Here is a 19,805-nt window from a genome sequence, read left to right as displayed (position 1 = left end):
ATAAGCTGTTACTAATGAACTTTCCAATAATCTTATTGATTAACTTTCTAACAAGCTGTTACTAATGAACTTTCTACCAATCTGGTACTAATGAACTTTCTAATAAGCTGTTATTAATGAACTTTCTAACAAGCCGTTACTAATGAACTTTCTAATAAGCTGTTACTAATGAACTGTCTAACAAGCTGTTACTAATTAACTTTCTAATAATTTGTTAGTAATAATCTGTTACTATTGAACTTTCTAATAATCTGTTTCTAATGAACTTGCTAATAATCTGTTTCCAGTGAACTTTCTAATAATCTGTTACTGATGAACTTTCTAATAAGCTGTTATTAATGAACTTTCTAACAAGCTGTTACTAATGAACTTTCAAATAACCTGTTACTAATGAACGTTCTAACAATCTGTTACAAATGAAATTTCTAATAATGTGTTAGTAATGAACTTTTTAGTAATCTGTTTCTAATAATGTTTCTAATGAACTTTCTAATAATCTGTTAGTAATGAGCTTTCTAATAATCTGTTAGTAATGAACTTTCTAGTAATCTGTTTCTAATGAACTTTCTAATAATCTGTTACTGATGAGCTTTCTAATAATCTGTTACTAATGAGCTTTCTAATAATCTATTACTAATGAACTTTCTAATAATCTGTTACTGATGAACTTTCTAATAAGCTGTTACTAATGAACTTTCTAACAAGCTGTTACTAATGAACTTTCTAATAACCTGTTACTAATGAACTTTCTAACAAGCTGTTACTAATGAACTTTCTAACAACTGTTACTAATAAACTTTCTAACAATCTGTTACTAATGAACGTTCTAACAATCTGTTACAAATGAACTTTCTCATAATTTGTTACTAATAATCTGTTACTAATGAACTTTCTAATAATGTGTTAGTAATGAACTTTCTAGTAATCTGTTTCTAATAATGTTTCTAATGAACTTTCTAATAATCTGTTACTGATGAACTTTCTAATAATCTGTTAGTAATGAGCTTTCTAATAATCTGTTAGTAATGAACTTTCTAGTAATCTGTTTCTAATGAACTTTCTAATAATCTGTTACTGATGAGCTTTCTAATAATCTGTTACTAATGAGCTTTCTAATAATTTTTACTAATAATCTGGTACTAATTAACTTCCTAACAAGTTGTTACTAATTAACTTTGTAATAAGCTGTTACTAATTAACTTTCTAATAATCTGTTACTAATGACCTTTCTAACAATCTGCTACTAATGAACGTTCTAATAATGTTACTAATGAACTTAATAATAATAATAATCAGGTTCTATGAATCTCTTTTGAAAGTTGGTGCATCAGATAGTGCAGTCTCAGTAGATGGATCAGATGTAGAACACCTTATTTGGTTTCAGTTAAGAAAAATGGCGGTGATTGTACAGATGACATACAAATCAGAATTGCCCTAGCAAAGAAAGACTGCTGGAGATGGTAGCAGTATGGAGAGACAGGAATAAGAAAAGAAGTGGAAGTCAGTCTACTTAAAGCACTCCTCTGGCCAGTGTTGTCATACGGAGCTGAAAGTTGGACAGTGAAGAGAGCGATGATAAACAGGGTTGAGGCTGCATAGATGTGGCGTTATCGTAGGATGCTTCCAATAAGTTGGAGGAGAGAAACGAACGGACGCGAGCGTCCTTAATTAACTAGGAACAAACAAACAAAAAAAGACACACATAAAGAAAAGAAAGCTGTCATTCTTTGAGCATACCTGTCTTCCAAGTAAATTAACCAAGACAGCTATTTTGGGAACTACACCAGCAAAGCGCAAGAGAGGCCGACCAAAAAGGCAGTAGTATCATGATGACATCACAGAATGGCTTAGTCTGAAAATAGTGGAGGCAACAAGATCAGCCCAGGACGGAGAGACCTGGAGGAGAACTCTGTTTCCTGATGGTGCTGGCAACCCTCGCTAACGAGAAGGCCCTGAAGAAGAAAATAATCTGTTTTTAATAATGTTTTAAATAATCTGTTTTAAATAATATATTAAATAATCTGTTTCTAATGTTCTAAATAATCTGTTTCTAATAATGTTTTAAATAATGTGTTTCTAATAATCTGTCTCTAATGATGTTTTAAATAATCTGTTTTAAATAATCTGTTTCCAATGTTCTAAATAATCTGTTTCTAATAATCTGTTTCTAATGATGTTTTAAATAATCTGTTTTAAATAATGTTTTAAATAATCTGTTTTAAATCATTTTTCCAATGTTCTGAATAATCTGTTTCTAATAATCTGTTTCTAATGTTTTAAATAATGTGTTTCTAATAATGTTTTGAATAATCTGTTTCCAATGTTCTAAATAATTTGTTTCTAATAATGTTTTAAATAATCTGTTTTAAATCATGTTTTAAATAGTTTTACATACTGTTTTAAATAATATTTTAAATAATGTTTCTAATGTTCTAAATAATCTGTTTCTAATAATCTGTTTCTAATAATGTTTTAACTAATCTGTTTTAAATAATCTGTTTCTAATATTTAAATAATCTGTTTCTAATGACGTTTTGAATAAATCTGTTTCTAATAATGTTTTAAATAATCTGTTTCCAATGTTCTAAATAATCTGTTTCTAATGTTTTAAATAATCTGTTTCCAATGTTTTAAATAATCTGTTTCTAATAATGTTTTAAATAATCTGTTTTAAATAATTTGTTTTAAAAAAATTTAAATAATATTTTAAATAATGTTTCTAATGTTCTAAATGTTTCTAATGTTTAAATAATCTGTTTTAAATATTTCAAATAAGCTGCTTTAAATACTCCGTTTCTAATGTTTTAAATATTTTAATTAATCTGTTTTAAATACTCAATTTCTAATGTTTTAAATAATGTTTTAAATATTTAAATAAAGTTTTAAATAATCTGTTTCTAATGTTTTAAATAATCTGTTTTAAATATTTTAAATGTTTTAAATAATCTGTTTCTAATGTTTTAAATAATCTGTTTTAGATAATTTGATTCTAGTAACCTGTTTCTAATGTTTGTAATTTGTTTTAAGTAATGTTTCTAAATTGATTTAATGATGTTTTAATTTGTTTCTAATAATCTATTTTAAATAATCTGTTTCTAATATTTTAAATGTTTTAAATAATCTATTTCTAATAATATGTTTTAAATGTTTGTAATAATTTGTTCCTATTGTTTTAAATAATGCTTCTAATCATGTTTCTAATGTTATGTTTTAAATAATCTGTTTATAATAATGTGTTTCTAATAATCTGACTGCTTCGGTTGATGTTGTGGGCCACAATAAAGGTCTTCTTGAAGATTCAAATAACAAATATGTCACTAGATTAAATAGAAGCCAAATAAAGACGATGGTCCAAATAACGCGGCGAGAATATTGCGGCGTGAATATTACAGTCCGTAATAATAATAATAATATTAATAATAATAATAATAGATGTTACAAACACTCCTTCCTTTTGCTGATCTAGTTGCCTCGTGCTGGGCAGGTTTATCTATGGATTTCCGGTGTTTCCACTAACAGGTGGAAATATCGGACGAGTCATTTTAGCCCAACTTTGATGTAACGAGTCTCCGACCGACACTGACCACCGCATGCGCGTGCCCGTGTCCGCGGGGTCGGTGAGCAGTTCGTGCATGTAAAGTCTATTTCTATGTGTGACAGACTGACACGAGCTGTTTAGAGAAAATATAAACTTTATAAACCCGCTTAGACAAACAGAGGCTAATAACACCCACAGCAAGTAGAACAACAACAACAATAATATTAACCACATTAATAAAATATTATTAACAACAACAGCAATAATAATAACAACAACAGCAATAACAACAACAACAATAATAATAATAATAATAACAACAACAACAATAGTAAGGCCCATTGTAGCCCAAAGACACTTGGTTCACCTTTTGGTGCATGCCCGGTGCGGAACACGCAGCGCGCTGCGCTCTTCCTCGCGGGGGTTCTACAGAATGGGGGGGACACAGACGGACGGACGGAAGCGGGATTTTGCTTCCTCTCCGCCTGCTTTAAGCCGGCGTGTCTTGCGCTCCTCCGGAAGCGGTTGGCTCGAACAGCGCCACCGTGCCGGGTAAAGGTGCGCAGCGGTCCTGAGAACCCGCCGCAAAGTCCAACAGAAAGTCGTTTGAAAGGAACGTCGGATGAGACGAGTAAACCCAGTCTGTCCTCCGGGGCGGCGTCAGCGCGCGTCGCCGCCGCCGCCCCGCTGCGGCAGCGGCGGCAGCGGCGAGCTCGGCGGGTCGTGCAGCTTGCGGACGTGTTTTTTGAGGTCGAAGTTCCGGCAGAAGCCCTTGCCGCAGGTGGGGCAGGTGAAGGGCTTCTTGTCGTTGTGCGTGTGCATGTGGAAGGTGAGGTTGTAGATCTGGTGGAACGCCTTGCTGCAGATGTTGCACTTAAACTGCTTCTCCCCGCTGTGCGTCAGCTTGTGGTTCTTGTAATTACCTTGACAACACACGACGGATGGAGCGTGAGACAAGCTACGGACAGGCCCGCTGGTCTACAGGACACACACGTGCACACGGACAGGCCCGCTGGTCTACAGGACACACACGTGCACACGGACAGGCCCGCTGGTCTACAGGACACACACGTGCACTCGGGCGTCATGCCCACATTCACTCACGCCACTCCAGTTAGTCCCCCGCTCCCTCCTGCAGTCTCTGAGCAGGCTCCAGGACTGACGGAGGCTCTCAGCACACACACACACACACACACACACGGCCTCTCACCTTTCTGGTGGAACCCCTTCCCGCAGAACTCGCACACGAACGGCTTGTACCCGGCGTGGATGCGCGTGTGCGTGTTGAGCGTGGAGCTGCGGTTGAAGGCCTTCCCGCACTGCTGGCACCGGTGCGGCTTCTCCTGCAACGACACACACCGCAGCCGCACGTTCACACGCTGTCCTTTGCGGGACGCTCTTAACCAGTCCCAGCACACACCACACAACCTGCCCGACAACCGGCCACATGCGACGGGGCCGGACCCCGGCCGGGCCGGGGCCGGGGGTCCGGGCCTGCTGCGCCTACCTGGGTGTGGATGATCTTGTGGCGGCACAGCGTGCTGGCTTGGCGGAACCCTTTGCCGCACACCTTGCAGACGAAGGGGCGCGCCCCGGTGTGCACGGGCATGTGGCGCGTCAGGTTGTAATGGGCGTTGAACACCTGCACGGAAAATGCGTTAGAAGTGTTTCGGCAGAATCAAACAGAACCACCGAGCGAGCGTCGAGCGAGCGCCGTGGCGCGCGCCCGGGACTTACCTTGCCGCACACCTCACAGGTGAAGACTTTGGCCTTGGCCGCGGGACACGGAGCGCTGAGCTTGGCCGAGCCCTTGAAGAGCTTCTCGGACAGGAGGTGCGCCGCCTCCTTGCTGTAGTTCAGCTGCGTCTGTCCGGACGGGTAGCGGTCCGAACCCTGAGCCGCTTTGCTTTTGTCCGTCAGAAGGGCTCGGTGCCGCGCGTGCTGCAGCGGGGCGTTGAGCAGGTAGGAGGCCATCGGGTGCAGGTTGACGATGCCCGCCGGGGCGGGGCAGGCGCCGTCCCCGCAGTTCAGGTAGCAGACGGCCCCCACGGGGGGGAAGGGGGACTGGTTGACCACCCGGGGCCGGAAGAGCTTGTACTGCCCCGCCGTTTGGTGAAGGTCGGACTGGTCGCTCTTATAGCCGAACCCGGCGCCCAGCGAGTCGCTGGGCCGCGACGAGGCGTCGAAGTGAACGGCGTCCCGCCCGTGGACGCTCGGCTTGTGACCCGGCTCGTAGGTCAGCGGGACAAACGGGATCATGCAGTGCAGGCAGGACGGGCTCAGGTTGAGCAGCTGCCTCGGGTCGGCCTTCCCCGCGGGAGCCGCCGCCTGGAACAAGTGCGGGAAGGGTATCGACTTGGGTTCGGGCGTCCGGGCCATGATCCGTTCGATCGAGAAGGCGAGCGGCTTGCTGGAGCCCATCACGTCCGCGCCCGCGGACGAGTTGGCAGGAGCGGAGGAGGGGGAGCGGACTCTCCCCGCTGGGTCTCGGAGGAGGAGGAGGGAGCCGTCCATGACTTCGACGCGAAGCCCTCCGGAGAGAAAGCCGGCGCGGATCCTCCTCAGCGGACCGCGGGACGGCTCTTCATTGGAGGCGCGCGGAGCCCAGATCGTTACCGTCCGCGAGAGGAGAGTCAAGTGGGTAATTGTTCAATTCCCGTCCATCAACTCTCCGCTGGTGGCCGCGAGCCGCCGAGAGGGTGCGCGTGTCCCCCGCCTCGCAGGAGCTGCTGCTCTTTAGTAGCTCCTCTCTTGTTCAACTGGAAGGCGTTTGGCAAATCCCGGTCCCCTCCCGGCTCCGCGTGACATCATCCAGAACCGCGCAGCACGACAGACGCCCGGCGGGGTCACCGCGTGTCACGGACACGGATCACTTCCGCTCTCCTGCTCGCCTCGCCACGCACAAACTTTGACAACAGGACTTTGGAGCTCACAGACACGACGTGACGGGCCGCCCAGCGAATCCTCTTGGATCACCAAATCCACCACCAGACTAGTCCCGCGCCGCTGTGCAGGTCGGATTCCACCGTGGAACACCCACAAGTCGGCGACAGGAAACGAGGTTGGTCCAGCAGCGCGTGAAGCCACAGACTCAAGCCTTCCTTCCACACGCGTGGCTCCACTCAGCGCGCCGCAGCCTGCAGGGGCGCGCACGTCTTACAGGAGGACCCAGAGACCTGAGGAGGACACGCGAGCGAGGCCTCGCCAAGTCCTCAATTACCGCTACGGTAGGTAGGTAGGTAGGCCTGTGCTCCGCGAGCCGAAACCCTTCACACATCCGGTACGGAAACTCCCGCCCGCGTTTTATTACAGCTGCTATTACTGTCGGGCGGGAAAAACAGACACACACACGAACACACACGCACACACACACACACACACACACACACGCAACAAAATTACCACTACTACTTAACAATATCATGGGTGTTACTGCTACTACAACTAATGAATCATTAAGTGACAGGCTGGAATAAAGAAAGATTTAGCACTGGAGGCGAAAGAGAACAATACCTAACACAGAACAAGCCACAAGGACAATAACAACAATAATAACATAACAATAATAACAACGATAACAACAATAATATTAATAAGAACAATAACAATAGTAATAACAATAACAACAACATTAATAATAACAATAACATAACAATAGCAAAAATAACGATAACAACAACAATAATATTAAGAACAACAATAACAACAACAATAAGAACAATAACAATAATAACAGTAGTAGTAGAAATAATAACAATAATAGCAATAACAATAACAACAATAATAGTAATAATAATAAGAACAATAACAATAATGATGATGTAATAACAACAATAGTAATATTAATAAGAACAACAACAACAATAATAATGATGATGGTAACAATAATAACAACAATAGTAATAATAAGAACAATAATAATAATGATGATGTAATAATAACAATAACGACAACAATAATAGTAATAATAATAAGAACAATAATAATAATGATGATGATAATAATAACAATAATAATAATAATAACAGCGACTGATAATGAGCTGAATGGAAGAATCAGGTTGAATTTGTGGGCAGAACAGGGAAACTGTTCACGGATCAGATTTGGCAGAAAATGAAATAAATTTCTGAACGAAGCATAAAAAGACAAAAACGAATGAAACGACAGAATGACAAGAAACGGAAAGAGAAGCAATCTAAAAACATACCCAACTCTCCGGAGCAAAAGAAAAAATACATATAATGATGAGGATTATTGTTACTCCATAAGAATAACAATATGACGATGACAATAATAATAACAACAGGAAGTGGTAGGTAGACTGGCTGAAGCGTGTGTAATTGGACGTTAGGTGGTTTATAATTTGTCTTTTCTTGTCCTCTTCAGAAAGCTTCTCATTTAAATCTCCTTTAACTGCCACAGACATCCGCCGTGCTAGTCTGTACATTCTCCAATAATAATAATACATACAGTAATGATAATAATACTAACCATAATAATAACGATTACAATAATGATAATATAACAATTATAATATTGATGATGATCATAATAATAATAGCACCAACAACAATGATAATAATAATGACAATTATATTGATGATGATAATATTAATAACATAATAGTACCAACAATAATAATAATAATGACAATAGTAATATTGATGATAATAATAATGATACTAATGACAATTATAATATTGACGATAATGATAATGATAATAATATAATAGCACCAACAATAATAATAATGACAATTGTAATATTGATGATAATTATGATAATAATGACAATTATAATATTGACGATAATGATAATAATATAATAGCGCCAACAATAATAATAATAATGACAATTGTAATATTGATGATAATAATTATGATAATAATGACAATTATAATATTGACGATAATGATAATGATAATAATATAATAGCACCAACAATAATAATGACAATTATAATAGTGATGATGATAATGATAATACTATAACAGCACCAACAACAATGATAATAATGACAATTATAATATTGATGATGATAATAATGTAATAGCACCAACAATAATAATAATAATAATAATGACAATTGTAATATTGACGGTAATAATGATGATACTATTATAGCACCAAAAACAACAAAAATAATGATAATAATACATCCAGCCCTCTTCCACTAGTAAATACTGAATGAAGGACGTTACTGCAGATGTGGTTTCTGTAGATTGACTGAACAGCAGTAACGGAGGGGAGGACCGTGACGTTCATTTCTTCTTTTTTAAAGAAAGGTGTGAAAAGAAAATTAAGACGGTTTTTCCTGTCAGTCATGACGACTGGACTCAAATCAACCCAACAGAAACTACAGCAATGTACCGCAGTAAGTATCCCAGTAAATATGTTACCTGCTGATTTAACAGTGCGTTTTTTACCCGAATAATATATCACTTAAACTGAATTATTACCTATAAATCCAATAAAAGCAGCTTTCATCAGTCTGGTTGTTATATCTATTATTATACCTATTATACCCGTTATGTTATTATACCTGTTATACCTATTATGTTATTATAGCTGTTATGTTATTATATCTGTTATTATAGCTGTTATGTTATTATATCTGTTATTATACCGGTTATGTTATTATACCCGTTACTATACCTATACTTGTTATTATATCCGTTATTATATCTATTATATGTTCTATCTGTAATGTTATTGTCCCTGTTATATGTTATATCTGTTAACTATATGTTATTACACCTGTTATTATATGTCATGAGCATGAATGAGGGGTTATGGGACATAAAGACCAGATTTGAATTGCAGCAACCTGCGTTTACATGAATCTTGCTGACGTTTCTCACCTCCATCGTCAGTTTTACATCCTCTACGACCCTCAGCCAGACTTGCTACGAGGGTGTTGGAAGGCTGGAAGGCTGTTTACAGGGGGATGTGAAGGACGGACTGGAAACCAGTCACACTTTACACCTCACCCATAGCAAGAATCTACCTCACATGTTCTGTCTGCTGGACCAGTGGTTCTCACTCAGGTCCTCAGGTCATTCAGGAGGTTGTACAGCTGAACAGGTGATGTGGAACCAACAGGACTGCTGCTAGCTGAGGACCTGATTGAGGACGGCTGCGTTAAAGCTCCGACAGACACAGCTGTGAATTAACACTGAAGACTCTTGTAATCACACAGACCGCTGGGACAATGATGTGCCGCCAGCGTCCATGAAGACACAAGGACACCGCAGCACTTCCTGCCAGGCTGCCACTACTTTCATCTTCATCAGCCAGCTCCTCCTCTTCCTCACCTTGATCTACACGCTGTTCAGTATGATGTGTTGAGACAATGAAGCAGACATTAGCCTGTAAAATATATATATATATATATACGTATATGTGTGTGTGATATAAATATCAACAGGTACGAGGTGCGTAATGACGTGAAAAACGAAGCCATTGTTTTGTTGGTTGGTACTTGAATCTTTTCCCGCCAACACTTTAAGACTTAACAGCGTGTGATCATGTGATGTACCACAACATGTCTCCATGGATCCTCACAGGAACGTCTCTTTCACTGCTTCCACAAACCCACCAACAACAACAACATTAACTGATTTCCCTGTTTGTGATCACAGTAAAAAAAATCCTTCCTTTATTTGATCACGTGTGGTGTTTTACATGTAACAGTAACATGCAACAGTAACATGTAACAGTAATACGTAACAATAACATGTAACAATAACACATAACAGCAACATGTAACAATAACATAACAGCAACATGTAACAATAACACATAACAGCAACACGTAACAGCAACATGTAACAATAACACATAACAGTAACACATAACAGCAACACGTAACAGCAACATGTAACAATAACACATAACAGCAACACGTAACAGCAACATGTAACAATAACACATAACAGTAACACGTAACAATAACACGTAACAGCAACATGTAACAATAACACATACCAGTAATACGTAACAATAACATGTAACAATAACTTGTAACAGCAACATGTAACAATAACACATAACAGCAACATGTAACAATAACACATAACAGCAACATGTAACAATAACACATAACAGCAACACGTAACAGCAACATGTAACAATAACACATAACAGTAACACGTAACAATAACACATAACAGCAACACGTAACAGCAACATGTAACAATAACACATAACGGTAACACGTAACAGCAACATGTAACAATAACGTAACAATAAATTGTAACAGCAACATGTAACGATAACACATAACAGCAACATGTAACAATAACACATAACAACAGTAACACGTAACAGCAACATGTAACAATAACACGTAACAGCAACATGTAACAATAACACATAACAGTAACACGTAACAGCAACATGTAACAATAACACATAACAGTAACACGTAACAGCAACATGTAACAATAACACATAACAGCAACACGTAACAGCAACATGTAACAATAACACATAACAGTAACATGCACCAGCACACTGGTGACCAACACAAGTAAGGACACGCGGACTGTGCTGAAGGTCCTGGAACCACTGTCACACTCCAAACAACCACAACACAACCAGGAACATATGAAGGACAATTACCACCAGATTCTGTGTCTCTGTTGGAGACAGACACACACAGAGACAGACACAGAGACAGATAGACAGAGACAGACAGACAGAGAGACAGATAGACAGACAGACAGAGAGACAGAAAGACAGACAGACAGAGAGACAGATAGACAGACAGACAGAGAGACAGAAAGATAGACACGGACACAGATAGACCGAGACAGACATATAGACAGTAGACAGAGACAGATAGACAGAGCGACAGAAAGACAGACAGAGAGACAGACAGATGGAAAGACAGACAGACAGACAGACAGACACAGACAAGAGACATAGACAAAGAGAGACAGACAGATATAGACAGACACAGACCGATAGACAGACAGACACAGACCGACAGACAGACAGAGACAGACAGATAGAAACAGACAGACAAGAGAGACAGACACAGACCAATAGACAGAGACAGACAGACAGACACACAGACACACAGAGAGACACAGACAGACAGACAGAGACAGACAGATAGACAGCGAGAGACACAGACAGACAGACACACAGACAGACACAGAGAGACAGACAGATAGACAGCGAGAGACAGAGACAGACAGAGAGACAGACAGACAAACAGACAGAGAAAAAGAGAGAGCCGTACATGTTTGTCATTAAAGTCCTTAACATGGTTGTCCTCTACTATCGTGTAGGTCACATGTACTGGTACATGTACAGGTATACTTGTACATGTACAGTTATACTTCTACATGTACAGGTGTACTTCCACATGTACAGGTATACTTGTACATGTACAGTTATACTTCTACATGTTCAGGTATACTTCCACATGTACAGGTATACTTGTACATGTACAGTTATACTTCTACATGTTCAGGTATACTTCCACATGTACAGGTATACTTGTACATGTACAGTTATACTTTCACATGTTCAGGTGTACTTGTACATGTACAGTTATACTTTCACATGTTCAGGTATACTTTCACATGTTCAGGTATACTTGTAGATGTACAGTTATACTTCTACATGTACAGGTGTACTTCTACATGTACAGGTGTACTTTCACATGTTCAGGTATACTTGTACATGTACAGTTGTACTTTCACAGGTTCAGGTATACTTGCACATGTACAGGTGTACTTTCACATGTTCAGGTATACTTGTACATGTACAGTTGTACTTTCACATGTTCAGGTATACTTGTACATGTACAGTTGTACTTTCACATGTTCAGGTATACTTGTACATGTACAGTTGTACTTTCACATGTTCAGGTATACTTGTAGATGTACAGTTATACTTTCACATGTACAGTTGTACTTTCACATGTTCAGGTATACTTGTAGATGTACAGTTATACTTTCACATGTTCAGGTATACTTTCACATGTTCAGGTATACTTTCAGATGTTCAGGTATACTTGTAGATGTGCAGGTGTACTTGTACATGTACATGTGTACTTCCACCTCATCACATCCACATGCAGGTAGATGCATGCTAACACCGGGACGTGCAGGCCAGCACTGTTCCGGGAGCTGCGGATGTGAAACGGGCCTTTGTCGTTCTTCAGTCCTCCTCTTCATCACTGTCCCTCAAGCCGATGCCCTGCAGAGCGTCGCCGCCTCTCACGGCCACCATGGCCTCCTCCACCGTCAGCCGGTTGTAGACGGTGTCGTAAGTCTTGCTGCTGAGCGTGGCGCCCAGGACGCCCTGCAGACGGAAGTCCCTGTGCGTCTTCTGTTGAGTGGGGATGGAAACAGAGAGGAATGTGGAATGAGGCCACAGGTCACTTCTCTGACACCCGGACAAAAACACAAGACCGAGACTCAAGGACGTTTGAGCCTTTTAAATTCGCACGCAAAGACAGACGCCTGTTTGAGGGGTTCCTGGCGGTGGAAGCCATTATCATTCCTCCTGTCTTTGCTTTGAAAGCAGAGTCACGTCTCGCAGTACATTAGAAACTATAAAAACATGAACATCCAGACACCGTCCACCCATCGAGCCGCTCTCTACCCGCTGATCAGATCAGGTTCCTCTTCCTCCCTCCCAATAGACAGAAACCGTCTTGGTTTGACAGGAAATCACAGAATAAGGCCCAGTCCCAGTGTCTCATCAGGACTGGTACCATCTGGTTTGGCTGACCCAGTCTAACAGACATAAACGTTCCCAATTCAGTTTCCAAAATAGAGTAACTGGCATATTTCTGTCACACGACTCCTGTACGTCAACCAGATACCACCGCTCCACCTCGTCATGAGAAGAAACCTACACCACATGGCCAAACGCATGTGGACGCCTCTTCTCATGACACGGTTCGGGGTTTCAGCCCCACCCACTGCTGGTACATCATAAAATCCCACACACAGCCCTGCAGTCTCTACAGACACACACTGACAGTACAATGGGTCGGAGTGAAGAACTCCGTGACTTTTCACCGTGTCTCTGTCATAGGACGCCACCTTTCCAACAGTCAGCTGGCTACATTCCTGCCCTGCCAGATCTGCCCCGGCCAGCTGTCAGTCTGTTATTGTGAGGGGGAAACGTGTCGGAGTAACAGCAGCTCAGCCGGGAAGCGGAAGGACACACAAGGCCACAGAACGGGACTGCCGAGGGCTGAAGTGTAAAAATTTTCTGTCCTCGGTTCAGCACTCACTACCACATGCCAAACTGCCTCTGGAAGCAACACCAGCACAAGAACTGTTTGTCGGGAGCTTCATGAAATGGGTTTCCATGGCTGAGCAGCAGCACTCAAGCCTAAGATAGTGATGTGCGATGCTAACTGTTGGCTGGAGTGGTGTAAAGCACACCACATTGGACTCTGCAGCAGTGGAAACACATTCTCTGGAGTGATGAATCACGCTTCGCTATCTGGCAGTCTGATGGACCAATCTGGGTTTGGTGGATACCAGGAGAACACTACCTGCCCGTATGCATAGTGCCAACTATAAAGTTTGGTGGAAGAGGAATAATGGTCTGGGGCTGTTTTTCAAGGTTTGATTCAGCCCCTTAGTTCTAGTGGAGGGAAACCTTAATGCTACAGCATAGTATGACATGCTAGAGAATTGTGCGCTTCCACTTTTGTGTCAGTAGTTTGGGGAAGGCCCTTTCCTGTTTCAGCATGATAATGCCCCAGTGCATGAAGCCAGGTCCACAAAGACATGGTTTGCAGAGTTTAGTGTGGAGGACCTTGACTGGCCTGAACAGAGCCCTGACCTCAGCCCCATCCAACACCTCTGGGATGAATTGGAATGCCAACTGTGAGCCAGGCCTTCTCCCCACCAGCGTCCCGTCCATACATTCTATGCAACATGTTGAGTCCAACCATTTAGCTCCTTCCATCATCATTTTCTGAAGTTTTGAATATTTTGAAATTTACTTTTTTTGTTCATCCAAGTTACACAAAACTTGGTGTTACAGTTTCATTTAGCAGACACTTTTATCCAAAGCAACACACATCTGAGAGTTAACACAACACAAGCAAGGATCTAGTCAGGAGGTGACAACGCAAGTAAGTGCCAAAAAACTAGCAAGTCCGATAGGACATAGGTGTCAACAGGCAGTGCACAAAGGCAAGGTATAGGGTGCATAGAAGCATTTTCATATTAACACCATCAGGTGTGCAGGTGTTGGAGAAAGAGCTGGGTCTTTAGCTTCTTCTAAAAGATGGAGAGGGACTCAGTGGATCAAATGGAGTTTGGTAACTCGTTCCACCACCGGGGAACTACAGAAGAGAAGAGTCTGGCTAGTGACTTAGGGCCCCGTTGTGGCGGAAGTGCCAGGCACCTTTCACTGGCAGAGCGTACTGAGCGGGACTGAGTGTAGACCTGAATGAGGGCGTTCAGGTAGGGACTGAGTGTAGACCTGAATGAGGGCGTTCAGGTAGGGACTGAGTGTAGACCTGAATGAGGGAGTTCAGGTAGGGACTGAGTGTAGACCTGAATGAGGGCGTGCAGGTAGGGACTGAGTGTAGACCTGAATGAGGGAGTTCAGGTAGGGAGACTGAGTGTAGACCTGAATGAGGGAGTTCAGGTAGGGACTGAGTGTAGACCTGAATGAGGGAGTTCAGGTAGGCAGGAGCCGTTTTAGTTGCTGTTTTGTAAGCGGGCATCAAGGTTTTGAATTTGATGCGGGCTGCAACTGGGAGCCAGTGGAGGGGTATGAACAGTGGAGTGACATGTGCTGTTCTGGGTTGTAGACCAGATGTGCTGCCGCGCTCTGGATCATTTGCAGACGTTTGAAAGAGCATGCAGGCAGACCTGCCAGTAAGGAGTTGCATTCTTCAACTGTCCTTCAAAAAATACATCAACAAATAACTGACAGGCCAGATGACTTGGCTAAAATTAACCAACAAACTTTTCACCAAACATGTCCTTTCCCTTTATCTAAATAAAATGTGAAACATGCCGAGTCCTCACTGAGCATGCCAGCAAAAGCCTTTGGAGTCCCACCACTGAGAGGCGCCACAAATATAAAAGGTTTAATTAACAGCTTAGATTTTATTGTAGTGATTTCAGGGGGCAGCTGGGAACGACCACAGCCGGGACGTGAACCCAGGTCTCCCGCACCACGGGCGCAGTTGCCCGTATAGTAGTAAGGTTGTAAATGATGCCACCACATGGTTATTGTTCATGTTTCCATCAGCAATGGAGTCGATATCAGGACCAGGAAGTCCCACAGAAAAACTACAGGGACAAATGACGCCACGATGCAACGGCATCCATCTACTTGACGCACATGTGTGGCGTCTCCTCAGCCGACCCTGACATGGATTCAGACACTTTACTTAAGTTCTGTTTCCTGACGGGAAAAGAGGAACGGCGGCTGGTTGTGACTTCTGTCGGCACTGTAGGATCAGTACAGGAGATAACAATGGCGTTGGACGATACCAACACTGTATCAGATTTCGATCACTGGATGTGACGTGAATGTAAAACCAATCATTGAACACCAGTGTCATTAAGCCCCGCCCACCACCGGATATGAACACGTTTTGGATGGTTTCCACACCAAACCGCATGCTAATGAGATAACAGTGGGCCGGTGTCTCCTCTGTGGAGAGACACCACACATCTTTACACATGCTAATGAGATAACAGTGGGCCGGTGTCTCCTCTGTGGAGAGACACCACACATCTTTACACATGCTAATGAGATAACAGTGGGCCGGTGTCTCCTCTGTGGAGAGACACCACACATCTTTACACATGCTAATGAGATAACAGTGGGCCGGTGTCTCCTCTGTGGAGAGACACCACACATCTTTACACCACACTCGCTTCCTTGTCACTGAAACAGTCCCATCCTCCTCTCAGCTCACACCCTGAAAACAGTCCTGCATGGGACACTGTCTGGGCTCCGGCCCGGGCCCCTGACCCCCAGGACGCTCTGCCCCCCCCCCCCCCCCCCCAACCTGCAGGTCATACCTTGACAATCCTGATGAGTGTTTTCAGCTGGTAGACGTGCAGCTGCAGGTCCAGTCGGTCTGTCAGCCACACACACACCACCTTCATGCTGCTGCTGTACCACCACTGTGGAAGAACACACACAAAGCCAACATCAGTGTCTGTGTGTATGTGTGTGTGTGTGTGTGTGAGAAGTCTTTGTGTAATCCATAACGACAGTTGCCACATCACACTCCCATGGAAAGAAGATTGTGCTTGGAACGGTCAACTCGTTTCCCCGTGCAAGGGTTCCAGGTAGTAGACGGGTCCCCCGGTCGCCTGGCGTGTGACATGTGGATTGACGGGTGAAGACCAAGCCCTGCCGTTTCTGCTCCTGGATCTCCATTAGTGCTGTCAATCAAACAGCAGGTGTGACCCTGTCATGTGCCAATCAAAGTGCAGTCCTGTCTGAGAGCTGAAACACAACACGTAACCATGTTGGACAATGCGAAGACGAGCTGCCGGCGTTCATTTGGTTCAACATTCCTATTTCTTCCTCGAGGTCTGTTCCTCCTCCTCCTCCTCTCTTCTCCACCTGTCTCTCATACAGACTGGGACATGGTGAGGAAATAATTGCTGTAATTATCACTGTTTCACCGTCAGGGTATTTCTTGCCGTGATAATTGTCTGGGGGGAATTTGACATCCTGATAAAGACAGTTGTGACAGGTCTAATTAGAGACACAATGGTGACCATTAGACACCGTTTCAGCCCCACATGTCCCTACCTATAAAAAACGAATGAACAACGTATTTGAAAGCTACAGCTGCTGGCACCTGTCTGATAAACTCTGAGATCATACTTGTGTCTCCTGGGTCATATGAGTCAACACGGGGTTCAGGTGAGAACACATTCCTGCACCAGCAGCCTGTCAGGAGCTGCTGGGAAAGACCCTCCATGAACGCCTGACCGGCGTCGTCAGGGCTTCACCTCCACACTGACGTGGTGAATGTTGCATCTGGTCTGTTACCCATGTCATCCAGAGCAGGAGGGCAACATGTTCTCTTTTTCTGTGGATTTTTTCCCTTTTTCTCCCCAATTGTACTTGGCCAATTACCCCACTCTTCTGAGCCATCCCGGTCTCTGCCCCACCCCCTCTGCTGATCCGGGGAGGGCTGCAGACTACCACATGCCTCCTCCCATACATGTGGAGTCACCAGCCGCTTCTTTTCACCTGACAGTGAGGAGTTTCACCAGGGGGACGTAGCACGGGGTAGGATCACGCTATTTCCCCCAGTTCCTCTTCCCCCCTGAACAGGCGCCCTGACTGACCAGAGGAGGCGATAATGCAGCGACAAGGACAAATACCCACATCCGGCTTCTCACCCGCAGACACGGCCAATTGTGTCTGTAGAGACGCCTGACCAAGCCGGAGGTAACACGGGGATTTGAACCGGCGATCCCTGTGTTGGTAGGCAACGGAAAAGACCGCTACACCACCTGGACGCCTGTAAAAACGCTTTTGTAAACAATTGCATTAAACACCTTTTCATCCAAAACCTGAAAACCAAAGTAGTGAAGAGAGAAGCCTGTGTGATGGAAGATCTTCTTTTGTCATGCCACCATAATAGCTCAGAGCAGCTGCCACCACAAGAGCTTCACAGGAGAACAGCTGCAGGCTCAGAGCAGGAGCCTCACAGGAGAACAGCTGCAGGCTCAGAGCAGGTGCCTCACAGGAGAACAGCTGCAGGCTCAGAGCAAGAGCTTCATAGGAGAACAGCTGCAGGCTCAGAGCAGGTGCCTCACAGGAGAACAGCTGCAGGCTCAGAGCAAGAGCTTCACAGGAGAACAGCTGCAGGCTCAGAGCAAGAGCTTCACAGGAGAACAGCTGCAGGCTCAGAGCAAGAGCTCCACAGGAGAACAGCTGCAGGCTCAGAGCAGGTGCCTCACAGGAGAACAGCTGCAGGCTCAGAGCAGGAGCTCCACAGGAGAACAGCAGTAGGCTCAGAGCAAGAGCTTCACAGGAGAACAGCTGCAGGCTCAGAGCAAGAGCTTCACAGGAGAACAGCTGCAGGCTCAGAGCAAGAGCTCCACAGGAGAACAGCTGCAGGCTCAGAGCAGGTGCCTCACAGGAGAACAGCTGCAGGCTCAGAGCAAGAGCTTCACAGGAGAACAGCTGCAGGCTCAGAGCAAGAGCTCCACAGGAGAACAGCTCCAGGCTCAGAGCAGGTGCCTCACAGGAGAACAGCTGCAGGCTCAGAGCAAGAGCCTCACAGGAGAACAGCTGCAGGCTCAGAGCAAGAGCTTCACAGGAGAACAGCTGCAGGCTCAGAGCAGGTGCCTCACAGGAGAACAGCTGCAGGCTCAGAGCAAGAGCTTCACAGGAGAACAGCTGCAGGCTCAGAGCAGGTGCCTCACAGGAGAACAGCTGCAGGCTCAGAGCGGGAGCCTCACAGGAGAACAGCTGCAGGCTCAGAGCAGGAGCCTCACAGGAGAACAGCTGCAGGCTCAGAGCAAGAGCCTCACAGGAGAACAGCTGCAGGCTCAGAGCGGGAGCCTCACAGGAGAACAGCTGCAGGCTCAGAGCAGGAGCCTCACAGGAGAACAGCTGCAGGCTCAGAGCGGGAGCCTCACAGGAGAACAGCTGCAGGCTCAGAGCGGGAGCCTCACAGGAGAACAGCTGCAGGCTCAGAGCGGGAGCCTCACAGGAGAACAGCTGCAGGCTCAGAGCAGGTGCCTCACAGGAGAACAGCTGCAGGCTCAGAGCAAGAGCCTCACAGGAGAACAGCTGCAGGCTCAGAGCGGGAGCCTCACAGGAGAACAGCTGCAAGGTCAAAGCAGGAGCCTCACAGGAGAACAGCAGCAGGCTCAGAGCAGGAGCCTCACAGGAGAACAGCTGCAGGCTCAGAGGAGGAGCCTCACAGGAGAACAGCTGCAGGCTCAGAGCGGGAGCCTCACAGGAGAACAGCTGCAGGCTCAGAGCGGGAGCCTCACAGGAGAACAGCTGCAGGCTCAGAGCGGGAGCCTCACAGGAGAACAGCTGCAGGCTCAGAGCAGGAGCCTCACAGGAGAACAGCTGCAAGGTCAAAGCAGGAGCCTCACAGGAGAACAGCTGCAAGGTCAAAGCAGGAGCCTCACAGGAGAACAGCTGCAGGCTCAGAGCAGGAGCCTCACAGGAGAACAGCTGCAGGCTCAGAGCAGGTGCCTCACAGGAGAACAGCTGCAGGCTCAGAGCAAGAGCCTCACAGGAGAACAGCTGCAGGCTCAGAGCGGGAGCC

The 19,805-nt window shown here is 44.4% G+C and overlaps 2 protein-coding genes across 3 annotated transcripts in view; both read right to left on the bottom strand.

The window, feature by feature from the left end:
* Positions 1-4,198: 4,198 nt before the first annotated feature.
* On the bottom strand, positions 4,199-6,052 carry fezf1 (FEZ family zinc finger 1). The gene is made up of 4 exons (XM_056281608.1): positions 5,276-6,052; positions 5,046-5,180; positions 4,749-4,881; positions 4,199-4,461 (listed from the first exon to the last, which is right to left on the bottom strand). The coding sequence occupies exons 1-4, from the start codon at positions 6,050-6,052 to the stop codon at positions 4,199-4,201; spliced, it is 1,308 nt and encodes a 435-aa protein (XP_056137583.1).
* A 6,660-nt stretch (positions 6,053-12,712) lies between these two features.
* cadps2 (Ca++-dependent secretion activator 2) overlaps positions 12,713-19,805 on the bottom strand; it is a 238,848-nt gene continuing 231,755 nt past the window's right edge. For both annotated transcript variants that reach the window (XM_056281254.1, XM_056281255.1), the window contains 2 exons: positions 16,570-16,674; positions 12,713-12,883 (listed from right to left, as the gene is read on the bottom strand). In XM_056281254.1, coding sequence (XP_056137229.1) covers positions 12,713-12,883; positions 16,570-16,674 — 276 coding nt within the window. The remainder of the gene's footprint in view (positions 12,884-16,569; positions 16,675-19,805) is intronic.

Source organism: Lampris incognitus, chromosome 6 (assembly GCF_029633865.1).
Source record: "Lampris incognitus isolate fLamInc1 chromosome 6, fLamInc1.hap2, whole genome shotgun sequence".
In the NCBI taxonomy this organism is placed as follows: domain Eukaryota; kingdom Metazoa; phylum Chordata; class Actinopteri; order Lampriformes; family Lampridae; genus Lampris; species Lampris incognitus.
The sequence above is the reverse complement of the archived record's forward strand: the minus strand, read 5'-3'. Positions and strand labels throughout refer to the sequence as shown.

Coding starts and splice junctions, on each gene's coding strand:
- fezf1 (XM_056281608.1), bottom strand. CDS start 6,052: ATGGACGGCTCCCTCCTCCTCCTCCGAGACCCAGCGGGGAGAGTCCGC. Junction 5,181..5,275: donor CCTGTGAGGTGTGCGGCAAG/GTAAGTCCCGGG, acceptor TTTTCCGTGCAG/GTGTTCAACGCCCATTACAA. Junction 4,882..5,045: donor ACAAGATCATCCACACCCAG/GTAGGCGCAGCA, acceptor GTGTCGTTGCAG/GAGAAGCCGCACCGGTGCCA.